At 34.6% G+C, this 17,463-nt stretch overlaps 1 protein-coding gene across 1 annotated transcript in view; it reads right to left on the bottom strand.

Moving 5' to 3' along the window:
- Nucleotides 1-17,463, bottom strand: part of CngB (Cyclic nucleotide-gated ion channel subunit B) — a 50,040-nt gene that overhangs the window by 18,465 nt on the left and 14,112 nt on the right. Inside the window, exons 6-11 of the mRNA XM_090393797.1 lie at nucleotides 17,103-17,153; nucleotides 16,404-16,490; nucleotides 14,252-14,316; nucleotides 14,004-14,126; nucleotides 12,879-13,020; nucleotides 3,056-3,215 (exon numbers count right to left, since the gene is read on the bottom strand). Of these exons, the coding sequence (XP_090249923.1) occupies nucleotides 3,056-3,215; nucleotides 12,879-13,020; nucleotides 14,004-14,126; nucleotides 14,252-14,316; nucleotides 16,404-16,490; nucleotides 17,103-17,153 (628 nt within the window). The remainder of the gene's footprint in view (nucleotides 1-3,055; nucleotides 3,216-12,878; nucleotides 13,021-14,003; nucleotides 14,127-14,251; nucleotides 14,317-16,403; nucleotides 16,491-17,102; nucleotides 17,154-17,463) is intronic.

Below are 17,463 nucleotides of genomic sequence, written 5' to 3'. Positions count from 1 at the left end.
ATTCAGCTTTAAATCTGGAAAAGGCATATGACAAGATGGCAAGAGAAAAGCTGTTCAAACGCTACAGTTATATGGTATGAATAGAACATAATATCAAGCAATACGTAATCAATATTCGAGTTGTAAGTCAGTAGTTATGCTAACTTACAGGGTATACACATTATTGTGTGCAGGGTGTACACATTATTAGATAATGTGTACTGTTACTCGTTGTCTAGTTGGATCACATTATGAAGGAAAGTGGTATTAAACTTGATATCAAAACTGGAAATGTTAATCTCAGCTGCTTACTTTATTCAGATAATGTTACACTTCTAAATAAATCCAGTACAAGTCCGAAGGATTCCATGACTAAACCGAATAACTGCTGTAATAATTTGGTATTAAAATCTGCAATAAAAAGACAAAGGCAATGAAAATAGGTGTTAGATTTCATTTCACATCAGATAGCTTCAAAATCACTGCCACATGGAAACATTGTTACGAGTATTCCGGTCATACGAGTAACTTTCTACCGTAACTGTACCCAAATCATCCTCCAATATCATTAGCAGCACCCCACCTACTCTACTATCTTGTCTATCCTTCAAAACATTTTGTATCCTTTACACTCAGTACCATTTAGTATAGCTACCTCTGAGAGAGTCAGTTATCACTAATGCTTACACACTGATACCCCAAAGAATTTACCAATATTAATAAACATAAAATATCTATAGCAGCCTCGGTGTTCAAAAGCAGATTTTTTTAAATCCGCTTCATGCGCTAATATTCATCTTAATAACAGTTTCCATTTACAAGTTTAAGATACTATTCCCATGTTTGCAGAGTGTGTACAGTGTTCTTACAGAGTATTTGTTCTTTATTCAATGTCAGGATACAACAAAATACAGTATTTACATCAATTTTTTTTTGCTAACAATTTTCAATTGAAAATCCTCTAAAGACAAGATTAAAAAAATTGAGGAGTTTTTGGATTCATGTGAATAAGAACTAACTAATGAGGAGTGGGACTGATTCAAAGAAAGAAAGAAAGAAAGAAGAGAAGAGAAGAGAAGAGAAGAGAAGAGAAGAGAAGAGAAGAGAAGAGAAGAGAAGAGAAGAGAAGAGAAGAGAAAAGTAATAGATAGGGAATATGACAAAAATATCTCTTGAATTTCTATATATGTATAACTTGTAAACTATTAACACTCTGGATGGATAAAGGATTTTTTTCTTTTTTGTTAATTTTTTAAATAATCCTGAAAAACTCATCGAGACCGAACATGGGACTTTTTTCTAGCCTCCAATAAGCGGTACCACAAACATTCATACCCATGACGTTATTCGAATCCACAGCCTATTGGTTGAGAGAACACGCTAACCACTCGGTTAATCCAGGCCAACATTTAAGGTTCCAGAATTTATGTATTGTATGTGAACAATTTAATTTTTTTTATTTATTTTTTATTTATTAATTTCCAATCATATGCCCGTCGGCCTTGTTGGCCGAGTGGTTAGCCTATTCGCTCTCAGACCAAGAGGCTGTGGGTTCGAATCCCACTAGGGTCATGGATGTTTGTGATTGTCCTGTCACCTCTTCCAGCAGAAGGCTTCCCTTCCAAAACCCAGTAAGGTACGGGAGTGACCATACGGTGTCAGAATGACGTCACATGTGAATAGCTAACTATTCACGTACCACTTGAAACCTATACCACATTTTATTAGTACCATAAGTGGAATTAGGATGATATATATTGGTAATCTATTTAATCTACTCAGGATAAAATGAGGTTTGGATTGCATTCTAATCATTCAGCTTTTGTATCCCACCCCCGCAATTATTTTGTATCCCCCAGTAATTTAGTTATTGTTTCATATATATTCATCCCATGCACGAGAGGTCGAGGACCTATAGGCTGTGTATGGGGCGTAGAAGAGGACTGAGATAGAAATTTATTGATTTTTTTTTTTTTTTTTTTTGAGTTGCAGATTGTAGTTGTTTGGAAATACTTCTTGAGGAAATCTGTTCCAGAGGACAGAGGTGGACGGAATAAAAAAGGATGAATAGAATCAGGTTATTAGTTGTTTTGGCAATAATTAAAATCAATTCCCATGCAATTCAATCAAAAGTAGTGGTCGACGAACTGCAATATGGAGACACTTGTTGTTTCCTGGCAATGAATTTATTGCAACTAAGATTATTATCGCCATAACGTTTCAAAATTACTGAGGAGAAATAAAAGAGAAATAGCTGCAGTTCTCGAAAGGATGAAATGTGCCTTCAGGTTGCAAAGAGATGGGTTCGAATTCTTAAAGGAAGAAGGATAATTATGAGAGGCTTTCAAACTAAGGTGAATTAGCAGGTAATTAATCCCCCCCCCCCACGAAAACTAGAGTTTTGCTTTTCACAAAAATAAAGCCGTTAGAGAATACACGTGATTGATTTATACAAGGATTAAAAGAAAGTAGTCTGTAAGAGATAACAGGCCATTCGATTGAATACTTTTTATATTATTTTATTTTTTTCTTGTTAGTCTGATCCAAGAATCGTTGTAAACCTATGGGCTAAGGGTTAGAAATTCAAGGAATTCCACTGTACAGACCAAACATTAAACAAATCACTTCAGATCTCTACTAAACGGGGTTATGATTTCATATCAGGAGATTAAAATCATCCACCACCTAAATGGCATCCAGAAAACATTCACACTACAGTGAGATTAATCCCATGGCTTGTTGGTTGGGGTGTTATCCAATCAGACCAATTTGTTATCCAAATACGCAAATTTGAATATAATACCAGGAATGAATGAAAGGCGAGATGAAACTGAAGGAGAGGAGTAAAGATTGCAATAATACTCGACGGTTTTTGGGAAAGTATTACGACATTATAATAAGATAATTCGAAGAGCAATACTTTTCTATATATTAATGCACAAATCATAAAATGACGCATTTGTGGTTTTAAACGACAACTAGAGATACGAAGACTACTTTTTAATATTCATATACAGAATATCATGATATTATCCTGATAAGTGTGATTTACATTGGAGAAAAGTATCGTACTTACTCAATGTTTTCTGTTGTTCCCAAGTGTGATTAAGCCACAATCTTACGCGCCGCTGTAGATCATCTGGTAGATTTAGATTCCTCATATATCTCACAATCTGATCCATTAACTGTCTGTATTGAGTATGAGTTTGAGTAGCTGTTGCAACAATATCTCGTATCTGAAACAAATTATATGTCCATAGATTAGAAATCAGTCTAGAAAAAGTTAAATTACTTAGTATCAATGCTATACTTTCTTACGTAGAATTTTAATGTTTCAAATGTACACACAAAATAGCTCAATTAGCTACAAAACTGATAAATACAGATAGAAGTGTAAAGTTATTTTTTTTTAATCGAGATAGGACTTTTAGTGAAGAAAGCAAATTCACAACACTCCATCAAATAAATGAATTTAATTGGGCAGGAACAGCTCGATTACTTTTCAGTCGATCTGCTCCAGGATGAATAATTTCTTCATCCTGGAATGTGTTTGGAAACAACCAAAATCATTGGGTAAGTCCAGCTTTCTTCACAGGATGAATGATTTATTCAATGTTTAATATTAGTGCCATTAGTGTTATACAGAAGATGAAGGTGGCTACTAAATTATCTCAAGAATTTTTTATATTAATGGAATTCTTGAGATAATTTAGGATTCTGGAAGGAGAGAGGTGTTCAGTAGGAAATGTTTACTGAAGTCTGAAATAGCTTGGTTGGAAAACGATACTTTTTTGGATGGAAAGACGCATATTCGAGTTGGTCTAGGAATGCTGTCACCAATTCAAGTCATTCATGGCATTAACATAATACAGTATAATACATAGCAAGCAGTATATACTTGTAATAATATAATATACACAGGATGAATAATTTATTTAATTCTTAAACGTTCATGTTACAAAAAAGTTTTCTTTAAGACGAATGCATTTCGCGAGATGTTTAAGGAACGCGTGTTATAATTGTAGCAATCAATGTTCAAAAAATTCCTGGGATTGTGAAGCAATGTTGTCTAGATGTTTTATTAGCTGTCATTTGGATTTAATGAAAATTATAAAATTACTACTTGGTAAAGGAGATATTCCCTTCCAGTAAAATTTTCTAAAAAGTATTATATTTAAAATAACTGAGGCAATAGTTCTAAAAGGCATACGATGAAACTTTCTTTTTGGTTTTTTGCATTTCGTTTGATTATTTATATAGTTCAATAAGTTTCATTTTTAAATATCATAGAATTCCTTTCCTGTCAGCAGCAGAGGGATCGACTTTTCCAAGTTATTTATTCTACCTAAATCTCATAAAAACTTGTTATTTCCACTCACAAAGCTGGGCTTACACAATGATTTTGGTTGTTTCCAAACACATTCATTAGCGTGGTTCAGCAAGTGAGGGTAGTTTCTAAAAGGATGCATTTTTTTCACTCGAAGCTAACTTTCGCGAGGTCATAATTTGTTTTTTAAGGCATGAAATGGCTATTATTATTATTATTATTATTATTATTATTATTATTATTATTATTATTATTATACAAGTATCTTCATGGAGTCAGAAGACTCATTGTGGGAGATCTGTTACAAACACACTATCATTATTCAATAGCACCTAATCATACCTCTCATTCACTGATGAAGCACTCACAAACACCGCTGGTAACATATTCACTTCACACCAAACAAAAAATATAGCCATAACACCTTTGATAATCACACTCTTATACAATTTCCGTGGGCTACCCCTTGTGCTCTCCCTTCCTGTCCTGTTCTGAAAAAAAAAAGCCTTCACTTTCAATCGTATAAAACCACTTCAATAACCTTTCTGTGCTTTTATCGTATATTCTCTCTTACGCCTATCAACTAGTTTTTGGGAGAATTATAGAGAGAATTCACACACCTACCATAATCGTTGTCACTCCTATGAATCTTCTCCATCACTTCTTTATCACCAAGGAATCCGGGCGACCATGCCCGTGGGCATTATTCCTGATGTAGTCTTATAAAGGAGAACAATAACTTCCATATCTCTGCTTGTCAGTGTGGTCTTCAGCAACAACGTATTAGGATGTGCTGTTTTGATTACCTACCCAATATGCCCTCAAAACTTCAACTCCTTGACCACAATTATCTTCAAGTCGCTGGTCTTATCAGTTTCCTGCAGTTCATTTCGATCAGTGTAGTACACAGTTTGTGATCTCTTAACAAAGTGCATGACTGCTGTATACTTGGCCACATTAAATCGGTAACCATCTGCCTTTGTCCATACTGCTGGTCTATTTCCTGCAGTATGGACAGTAAGTCTTCCTGCAGGATCTCTGAATCACCTTCATTTACCATTGCTGTTATCAGTTTAGCCATATCAGCACACTGAATATTTCCTATATCATTGATATAGAAATTAAACAGCAGAGAACCCATTACTGAGCCCTGTGGTATCGCTTGTCACTTGCCTTCTCCTTGACTCCACTCCTTCATAAACCACTCTTTGATATCTGTCCATAAACCACTCTCTTATCCAAATCACAAGATTCATATCCACCCCAATCTGCTCCAATTTATGCAACAGAGTTCTACGTTGATCCTATTAAAGATCTTTGCAAAGTCTAGCAATGTCACTGAATAACTATTCCCCTTATCCTACTCTATTGTCACTAGATTAAAAAAATTAAGCAAATTATTAAGGCAAGACCTACCCTTTACAAAATCATGTTGTTCCTTATAAAGTATCCCATGTTTATCTACCCATTTCTGAATTCTGTCTTTTATTAATTTATTAAATACCTCAACTACCTGAAATGCTGACTGCCATGTAATTTGCTACTTCTGTGTTGGAGCCTCCTCTATGCAATGGGATTATCTTGCCCGCTTTCTACTCCATTAGTACCTTCCGAGTACTGAAGTTTCCATTGCACATTCTCGTAATACACGGGACGATAGATGGAATATTGGCCGGTTTATTATTACGAGAGAGTTCACGCACCAACTGTCTGAGAAAAAGAAGAATTTCTTTTTCTCAGATGTATGGAGAGTAACATCTGAATTTTAAACACAGGCATTCGTACTTTCATATTTTTCTTCAGGGTAGAAAGGTTGGACACATTGTTGAGTCCGATGTGATAGGTGTAACTCCAAAATATTTTTGAGCTGCTGTAATATTTCAGTGTTTTAAAAAAGTACCCTGCTGATGACCAAAATGCATTATGTAACCACAATAAGATTAATTTAAAAATCTTTTGGAAGACCACCTCATCTCTTCCTGTCCTTACCCCCCCCTACCCCCACCCAAGTGTTACGGACACTGATAAAAATGTAAGATTGTTCTTGTTCATCTCTTGTTTATTAATGGTTAATCTCTCTGTAGATCTTGAGTTGAGCGACAACATTTTATGAAATCATGAGTTGCAATGCTTTCACCATCATTGCAATTCATGATGTTAATCATATGGACAAAATTTGTATGACTACTAAGAGTCGCTATTGTATCTGAAACAACCAGCAATCCTATATGTCCAGAAAGGAAGCTTTGAAATTCATTGAATTTTAATCCGGCCATTGCCTTAAATGAATTATTAAAGTGATCAAAGGAATTAAACTAATTAGTACTACATGTGGAATATCGCACTGCTTTTGTTAAAGCGAGCAAGGTTTATTTATTATGGATAAATTAACTTATTATGTGTAAAATAGAGAATGCATTTCATGTACAACATATATCAGCGTCAACTCACCATGGCGGTAAGAATTAAAAAAAAAACAGCAAGATTTATGATTATCTATTTTATATGATATGTGAAGTATAAAAAAAAGCAAACCCAGCCAGAGAATACACACAACTGACAGAAAAGAAAATTGCAAGAAGGGCAGATTTTTGTGCAGTACAAGCCGTTTATGGAATAATCTAGTGTAGAGCGGCCCTCGCGACGTATCGAGGGACTCAATCGAGGTACGATATAATAATAATAATAATAATAATTTACGAGGGTGGTCTGAAATGTTCTCACCCTCGACCATAGATGGCAACACTATCGGCAAGATTTTTTTTTTCTAAGTTGGTACATCTGTCATAAGCATCCATATGAAATTGCAAGTCATTCTATCAAGTGGTTTGTTTTATAGCTGTCTGAAGCTAAAATGTTGTTTATCCCTTGAAATGGATAAAATTGAGTATTGTGCGGTTATAGAATTCTTTGTAAAAGAAGGTTTAACGCCAAAAGACATTCATTCGAAGTTCATAAAAAGTTTATGGGCACTCTTCTCCTTCGTTTTCGACAATTAAGAAATGCGCTGCTGAGTTTAAACATGGCCGTACTAGCCTTGAAGATGATCCACGTGAAGGACGTCCAAAAAAGTGTAACAACATCAGAAATCATTCATCAAGTGCACGATGTGGTATTGGATGACTGGCGAGTCCAAGTGCGTGAAACTACTGAGACTATAGGCATTTCAAAACAACGTGTAGGATATGTTTTGCATGAAGAATTGCAAATGAAAAGTTTGCTCAAGATGGGTACAGCACTTGCTCATAGCAGATCAAAAACGCACTCGTATGAAAATCTCTGAACAGTACTTGGAGCGTTTTAACAAGAATAAAACTGATCTTGTGCGTCGATTTATTACTATGAATGAGACTTGGATTCACCATTACACACACACACACACACACACACACACACCAGAATCCGAACAGCAATCAAAACAGTGGACAGAAGCTGGTTGTTCAGAGCCAAAGAAGACAAAGTCGGTTCCATCAGCAGGAAAGGTCATGGCATCTGTGTTTTGGGATGCTAAAGGCATATAGTTCATTAATTGTCTTGAAAAGGGTAAAACCATAACCGAGGAATATTATTCCAATCTTTCAACCAGACTAGACAAAAAAATTCGTAAGAAAAGACCCGGTTTGCAGAAGAAAAAAAACATCTTTATTTAATCATCATATTTAATCAAAAAAAAAAAAAAAACTAAAATTCGTTTCACTGTAAGCGTGTTTCTTGGAATCAAGATGTGATTGCAGCTCTAGAGGGGCATTTTGCAGATCTTACTGAGAACCATTACAGGACGGGATAATGGCGCGTTAGCATCGTTGAAATTAATGTATTAGTCTTAAGGGAGATTAAGATTATTAATCTGAGAACGTTTCAGACCACCCTCGCACAGTGAAATAAAACAAATATATATATATACAGGGTGTTCGGGATAAATTTGACAGTTTCGTAAGGAAAAAGAAAATCTTCTTTGTATCTATTAAATTTAATGAATTGACAAAAAAACATTACAGGCAGAGTTAATTACAATACTATCAACAAGATTTACTCAAAATAACCACCATTAGCATCGATCACAGCTTCAATTCTGCTTCGGAACCTCGAACAAGCTGATGCTACAGTCTCCCTGGGAAGGGCCGCAAAAACTGTTTTAATTTTATCCATTAACTGGGCTTTTGTATTACTGGAAGTGCGATTGGTGTCTTTTTCAACTGCGCCCCATACAAAATAATCCATGGGGTTAAGGTCTGGGGAGTTTGGAGGCCAAACATTTGGACTGGTGAAGTCGTAGAAATTTTCAGACAACCATTTTTGACTTTTCCCAGAGGTGTGGCAAGGGGCCGAATCCTGCTGCCATACATACGGCCTACCATTGGCTACCCTTGTTATCCAGGGCTTGACTACAGTTAGCAACTCCACGAACAAAGCCCGAATTCCAATGCCAGGGTTCTTCAACACCTGTTCCTGCAGATTTGCGAGGAATTCTGCTGTACGAACGCAATCAGATCGTCTGCTAGGGATCTTTCTTCTTGCTACATCCTCGTAGTCACCATTGCAAGTCTCTAGTTCATGCCTGATTGTTTTTACTGTATTCAGGGAGCATTGGGCAGCAGTCGTAATATCCTTATTTTGATGGCGGGCACGAATCATCATGATACAAGTTATTCTCTTCCATGATTCAGGTGGGTTCCAGCTATCCATCCTTTCTGACATCTTGTATATGAATGAAGAAGGGTCCAAACTTTTAAATGAAGAGAAGTGTGTGTTAATACATGTAACTTACGGAAAAATATAATTAATTATAAATATGTCAAATTTATCCCGAACACCCTGTATATATATATATATATAAAGTATATAAAGAATTACAGAGACTTAAAATTGTAATAACAGAACAAGTACATAAAAGACAGTAGCGTGTTTGAAAACAAAATGCGAGCTTGAGTTCCAAACAAACGTATACTACGCGCTGTCGCGAGTGCGCCAGTACTGAACAGAGGCAACGTGTGCGTCAGAGAGATTGAAACTCAGGCTGTTGTTGATATGAAAGGAATCTAGAGAAATTTCCCTAGATTCGACAATCTTTCTCTCGAGTTCATCATAGCACACATGGATGTTAGAAGTCTGAGTCCAGTTCACAATGTGTTGGCGGCCTTCGTCTGAGTTAGCTGAAAAGAGAAGGTGGCTAGAGAGAGCGTTGGCTCTAGTCCTGTTATAGGAGATATCTCTACGGTGTTCTTCCAAACGTAGAAGGATGGATTTAGCAGTCTGGCCATAGTATGGCTTTCCGCAATCACATAAAATCTTGTACACTCCTGGAAACTGAGTTCGAAGATGTTTCTCTTCAGGTTTGCTAAGTATCCTTCTACGTTTGGAAGAACACCGTAGAGATATCTCCTATAACAGGACTAGAGCTAGCGATCTCTCTAGCCACGTTCTCTTTTCAGCTAACTCAGACGAAGGCCGCCAACACATTGTGAACTGGACTCAAACTTCTAACATCCATGTGTGCTATGATGAAATCGAGAGAAAGATTGTCGAATCTAGGGAAATTTCTCTAGATTCCTCTCATATCAACAACAGCCTGAGTTTCAATCTCTCTGACCAGGGTCGGCCATCTCGGGGGTGCAATGCACCCGGGCCCCGCGAACGAGTGGGCACAGTCGGTACACATTTGCGGAAACTTATATTTCGAATGTGTTTTTTTGTTTTCCTGTGCCAAAATCATTTGCAGGTAAGAGGTTTTACAATACATTTATTTCGAATCATTTAATTTTTACCTTTGAAAAATATTATAGGGGCCCAAAAGGTTTCTTGCACCCGGGCCCCTTTATAGAGAATGTCGGTCCTGTCTCTGACGCACACGTTACCTCTGTTCAGTACTGGCGCACTCGCGACAGCGCGTAGTATACGTTTGTTTGGAACTCAAACTCGCATTTTGTTTTCAAACACGCTATTGTCTTTTTGTACCTGTTCTGTTATTACAATTTTAAGTCTTTGAAATTCTTAATATGCTTCTTTGATTGTGATACCTGAAGATGTTGATCAATTCAACGAAACTAGTGTACTAGTAGTATCTTTTCAAATATATCATGTCATCTTTTTATCTCTCGGTATCAGTCATTAAAGCTTTTTCATAATATTCATTCCGAGTAAAAATTAATTCTGAAAAAAAAAAAAAAAAAAAAAAAAAAAATATATATATATATATATATACACACACACACACTCGGTTCTCTTTTTATGTGTATCTTTTTTATGCGGTTTTGAAGTTATGCGGTATATATTTCATGCAAATTCGGGGTTTCCTCATTGTACATAATGAACAGCATGTTGTAGCACATTCTGGCGTAACGTGCAAGTAGTGAGTGTCCGTGAAGTTTAATTTTGCTTGTGAATAAGTATTTGTTTTTTAATTATCGTAAGTTTAAAGTTTGCTAATTTTATTTTAAAGATTTAATTTGGCCAATTGAGAAAAAAAAAAGCACCAAAGAAAAGCAATTTCTTTGAAATGAAAATTGCAATTTTAGATCGCTTAGCAAAAAGGAGAGGGATCTACGGCGATTGGTAAATATTTTAATTTAGGCGAATCTACTATAAGAGAATCTACTATAAAAAGAATGAAGTCGCAATAAGAAAATCTGTCATTTCTGGCACAAAACAAAGTGCCAAATTATCATCGTACTAAAGAGATGCTTTATTAGAAATAACGGAACGAGCGCTCATAATTCTTCATAATTGAAGAATTAACTCAAAGAAGAATTCCTATAAGTGGTTAATTAAACAAAAAGCTCTTCGGTTTTATGAATAGATGAAGCAATTGGAGCCTGGGAAGCGGAAGCTTCCCAGGCTGATAAAGAATTTTTGGCCAGCAAAGGATGGCTAACCGGGTTTTTAAAAAGAGAATGCACTTCATAACGTGAAGATTACAAGCGAGGTTTCAGCAGCAGATGAAGAAGCAGCCAAAAATTTTCAAGAGAAGTTAGCCAAAATTATTGAAGATGGTGGATATTTTCCCGATTAAGTGTTTAACGCTGACGAAACAGGATTGTTTTTGAAGAAAATGCCTAGTCTAACTTATATCGCAAATTCCGAGAACAATGTAAATGGGTTAAAAGCAAGAAGATCGAGTAACGTTGTTACTTTGTAGCAATGCATCAGGGGATCGAATGTAAATCGATCTCTAAGACCCCGTGCTCTAAAAGGCAAAGGTCTAAAACAGCTGCCGGTACATTGGATGGCTAACACAAAGGCCTGGGTAACAACTGCTGTATTTACTGAATGGTTTAATAATTGCTTTGTGCTTGAATTGGAAACATATATGAAGAAAAAACTCTCGATTTTAAAGTTTTATTAATTGTTGACAATGCACCAAGTCATCCGCATTTAGAACATGGAAATGTGCAGGTAGTGTTTTTTCCACCCAATACAACAATCATTATTCAGCCATTAGATCAAGTCATAATTGCTACTTTAAAAAAACATTACGTTAAGCACACTTTTCAATTTATATTGGATAAACTAGAAAATGAATCATTAAGAGTAACTGACGTTTGGAAAAAATTTTCTATTTTGGACCGCTTAAATCTTGTTGCATCTGCTATCGCTGAAATAAGACCACAAACTTTAAATGCCTGCTGGAAAGCAGCTTGGCCAGGATGTGTTGCAAACAGTGCAGCCATTCAAACATCTACATTATCAGCTGAAATCATTACTTTGGCACATGAAATTGGTGGAGAAGGTTTTGATACATTTAACCAGAATGCAGTAGACGAATTGCTTGTGGATAATGCCTTAAGTGACAATGATATTATTGGGTATCGATTAACTTTAGATGTTGTTGAATATCCAGAAAACGATAGTGAAGCGGAAGAAAAACCTGTCCCCTCACTGCAAATATAATTCGAGAAGGTCTTGAACTGTGCAATAAATTGGAAAATTATTTTATTGTTAATGACACAAATTCTGAACGAGTCTTTTAAATTCCATCGTGAGTTGAAGAACTGTATGTCTGGATATTGCGAGCTGCATAAAAAATTAGTAAAATCATCATCGCAAAGTTTAATCACTGATTACATTATCAGAAGAAAAAAAATCAACACAGAACGAGGGTGAAGGGTGAATGTTTGTGAAGAACCATTGCCTTTACGATACAGATCTGATGCGCTGACTATCTCTTCTGGTGCTGAAAGTGATTTCGCACCAGTTCGCAAACGTTTCCGAAAATTATCTAATAACGACGATAATTATGATGAAAAAAATTTAAAAAAGAAATGCTGCTTTTCAATAAAATAAATGAATAAAGCTTTAAAACAAACTTAGGTATTCTTATTTTCCTGAATTTTTATAAAGTTTTTTATGCGATTTTATGTTTATTTTAATTCATTGCTTCATTTTTATGCGATTTAGAAAATTATAGAACGTATCCCTAATTTTTCAACACAAGTTAGATGTTTTTTGTGCAATTTTATATATATATTGAACTGTATTATTTATGATATGATTAAAATATGCAAAAACTGTATATTCTTATATAATGTCTGAATAAAAGTTTGGATTTATTTTTGAGATTTAGCAGTTATCTTACCTGACCAATAAGAAACGCAAAAATAAAAACTCCCATTAACCAACATATAGTCATAAAAACATATTCATGTTCATTTGTAGGCTTCGGATTCTTGCCGATAGATGTCGCTGTTTTTGTAGCAAAATAAAAACAGCGTATGTACCTGAAAGAAAATTAATGTATAGTCAAAGTAGAAACTGAAAAATATACAAATAAACTAATATATTTATTTATTAGTATATAAAAGATTTATTTTCTAATATGTAACGGATTATTATCACTGATTTTTAATACAATGAATGAATTGAAGAATCAGCAAATAATCTAAACAGCTTAGTAAAGCAACCTAATTAGGATGATATAACCACAGGGGTATGCTGGTACCGGTATAATTCTGCCACCTGGTGACAGTGAAAGAATATGATGATTAATATTGGCATAGAAAATAGTTTTAAATGAGATGACCATTTGTGGCACACAGAATGATGAAATTCATCACACATATTATCGTTAACGTTCAGCAGTGTAATAAAATGAAATTGCTCGTTAGAAGGACAGAGAGCGCAGTCGTGTTGCTATTATTTATTATATTAATTATTTAATTAATTTTATTATTAAGTAAATTCAAGAAAGTATGTAAGCCTATGCACAGTATATTATTATTAATACTAAGTACTATGGTCGCCAATATTAGATAATCTGAAAACCCTACTCTAGGGAAACAAGGAGCAATTTCAACTCACTTCAGATCTCTAGCAAGAATGTTCTTGGCCACACACTAGGGAAGATGATTTTCATCTCTCACCAAAAGACATTCAAAAACATTTTAGGATTAGAACCCACAGTTTATTGGGCAGAGAGCGAATATGCTAACCACTCAGCCAACCGGGCTAGCGAACTATATCTAGAATTCTATGTAACATTAATGGAATTTTTTAAAATATATTAATAACACAAAGCTAGTCCTAAATCATTATAATACAGGGAGTATATAAATTTCTTAAAAACGTTTGTTTCTTTTTAAATTTTAAAAAAGATATTAGCTAACTAAATATTGAACATGCTATCGTCACCTTCACCCAGTCATAATATTTCATGATTTTCATGCTAATAATTGAATAACAATTCACTTATCAAAGTACTTACGCATTTCCTTCGCCTTGAAACACCCATGAATTCGATTTGATACCTTCCCACCAAGACATGGCGTAATATGCACATGCATTCAGATGGATGAGATACATCATATAAATTAATGTCCGTATAATTCTATAAATAATTAAAACAGATATAATGCAATTTCTTAGAAAATATTAATATACTAATTGAGCTCTTTATATTTATATTTATATATTTTATATTGAGCTCTTAATTAAATAATAAAGTTTAACTACCTGATAACATAAGGCGACCTGGCAACTGCATCAACTCTATTAAAAAACTCCCAGAATGTTTGAACCTGTAAAAAAAACAAAAATTCATTGGTACATTCAATCGCTGATCAAAAATCACGGAAATACAATAAAAAAACATCCAGTTCTTTAAATTAAGACTAACAAAAATGAAACTTCTAGAAATATTTCAAGAGATATAATTATTAAATATTCAGATATTTAATAAATTAATAATTTAATAAACGTGGAAGCTTGGAAAGCTGTGTTACGGTGCGACGAATCAAGCTACAACCTCTACCGATCAGATGGATGGGGGAGCAAATGTCGGGGGAACGTCTCTTATCGGAATACGTAACTCTAACTATGAAATTCGTAGTTGGCGGTGTGATGGTATGGTCTTGTTTTTCTAGGTTTGTCCTCGGACCTCTGTGGTGCGACGAATATTGAACTTCGAGAGGAATCTGAACATTGTAGGCAATGCTTCCCACTTTATGTCGTTTCTACTGAAACGTCGATTGTATCTTCCAGAAAGACAATGCACCATCTCATAAGGTTGCTGCTGTAACTTCGTGGTTTGTGGAAATGAACGTCACCACACTTGACTTGCCTCCACAGAGTCCTGATCTCAACTCAAGTGAATATCTGTGGGATGAACTGGAGCGTCGGGTAAGGTCAAGGGACGGCTGCCGCACAACAGTCCAGGACCTCATTACATGTCTGCAGGAAGAATTGTCTAAACTTCCTATTGATCGCTATCTTACACTTGTGGAAAGTATGCCCAGTAGGATCGCTGCAGTTATCGCAGCGAAAGGAGGTTCTACATCGCATTAAGCTGGACTCCATAGCTGCGTGTTCTTCACACTATGGCGCGCGTTGACTTCTTTCCACGCAGTGTGGACACTTTAAAATCTTTTGATAATATTCTGTTTCGCATCATGACGGTTAAAAGGTTGCACTTTATTATCAAATCGAATTCGCTGTATGTTTTTAGTGATTTTTCTGTTTGTTTGTTAAAATGCAGGTAAATATAATGTAAACAATAATCACTTTATTCACTTAATAATCAACCATGGACAGTGTCGCGAGGACGACGTGACACTGTCCATTGGTGGATTGAAAGATGGAATTAGAATGACATTTAGGATACTAGGAACATTTATAAGGGCCTTTTTCTGTGAAGGTGAGTTAGCAAGTCTTATGCAGAAATGGCGATATTTTCTTTCTCTGAAACTCATTCAGTTATATGATAGAAGTTGATCATGTACCTGCTTTGTCCATTATGAGTCTGTTCAAAAATATTCTGTGGATGGCTCAGATCGGAAGACTGAGCAGGCCAGTTATCCGCTATAGTTATCACAAAACAAGTAAGCAGTTAGCACACAAGGTTCCACCTAGCGGACAGCAATCTTACCTCGGGAAGCCGATGGAAGATTTTGTTGACAGATATGAGAAAACATGTCCCAAACCATTTCACATTTATGTTGGTCTACAATATTATCACAACGGATCTATGGACTTACATATTCTTCATATCCTGTCTATTACATCAGTATGATGCAACTGAAATTTCGATTAATTGGATTTTTTAATCCGTTTTCCAATCTCTTCCGGTGGCTAGTTTCTCTGTCTTCAGGCATATTTTTGTTTTTCATACATAGAAGTAATATTAGTGGATTGCACCATACCACGTTTATGTACAAAATTAATCAATGATCAATAGATATTATATAGTATTTTAATGTTGAATTTTCTAAGTAGACTAGTATAATCTACAGAGTTTATTAATATTTATGAATTATCCTTTTAATTATTAGATCACAAATGATTTCGTACTGTGTACAGTATGTATTCTATACGCAACGTTTTACGATAGTTTTAAAATGTTCAAATAAATTTCAATTTTCAGATAAATAGAATTAGGAATCTTGTTATAGATTTAAGGAATTAGTAATTTTATTATTAATTAATATTACATATTAATTTATCATAGTATAGACAATTATAATCATAGCGTTTCATTAAAATAAAATAATAACATAAATAATGTGCATTAAAAAGAAACAAACATTTCTTTTTATAAGAAAGAATATGTAGACTTCTTTAAGTACTAATTTATAGTTTACTTTATAATTACAATAAAGTAAAATGTCACCTTAAGCATTCTGGGTAGACGAAACAAAGTTTTAGGACCATATTTGATATACAGAAGGTCCAGAGGAAGTAAAGATAACAGATCCATCTACGGAAGAAAGAAGATAATTAACAATGCGAAATTATTCAGATATAAATAAATTATAATGATCAATGCTAAACAGATAGTGATTCAAAAACAAATCCTTTAAACTAAATTATATGGATAATTTTGATGTTTTACTATTTTTGTAAGTTAAATCCCAATAGAGCAGAAATTACCTGTTAATAAGTTCATGACGTTGACGATGATGACTAGGTTGGTGAATTCAAGATAAATTGTTGGTGTGACTGATTGTTGTTTCTACCTTTTTTGGGTTTAGCTCCTAGAGATTTATTACTTTTTATTTTGAAGCAGTGTTACATAGAATGTGGAAAGAACAAGAGGTCATTCCCGGAAGCTGTATAAGAAATGTGTAAGGGAAATGAATTTTTTTTTTTTTGTTTGTTTGTTTGTTCATTTAGAGAGAGGTGAGTGATTGGAATTTATTGCTCGTAAGTGTTTTGAGTGGAGAAATGGGGAATATATTTAAAGCACGGTATGATGAACTATGTGTGTGTGTGACAGTGGCACTTCCTATGATGAGCCATTTGACTATATGCAGTTCTAATAATAATAATAAAAGTGTTGACATTAGCTTTAAGAAATAAAGTGTCTTACCTTAAACATCACTTTCTTAAGGTAGTTTTTTCTGGTTCTAACAGGATCGTCCTGTAAAAAAAACAGGATTATTAGAAAGGAGAACTCATCTCATTAGGTTTGGCTAATTCTTAAAAAATTCTATAGCATATGAGAATATATCGTAGCGAACCAAGTAAGGAAATTGTCAAAGACAAACATAAATAAAGATACATTTCGTAAGAGAATTGTATTTTTTATGCGACTCTTACCCAACCCATTATAAACCTATAGTTCCTTAGTACTATGAATAAGTTAAATTTTTTTAAATATTTATCATTTTATTTATTATTTTAATTTATTATTGCTTTCATTAGTTATTATTTTTTTATTTCTTTTATGA

This window comes from Typopeltis vanoorti, chromosome 1 (genome assembly GCF_054136105.1).
Source record: "Typopeltis vanoorti isolate ZY-2024b chromosome 1, IOZ_Tvanoo_1.0, whole genome shotgun sequence".
In the NCBI taxonomy this organism is placed as follows: Eukaryota; Metazoa; Arthropoda; class Arachnida; order Uropygi; family Thelyphonidae; genus Typopeltis; species Typopeltis vanoorti.
Note: the sequence above shows the minus strand (reverse complement) of the source record. Positions and strands in the feature narration are given on the sequence as shown.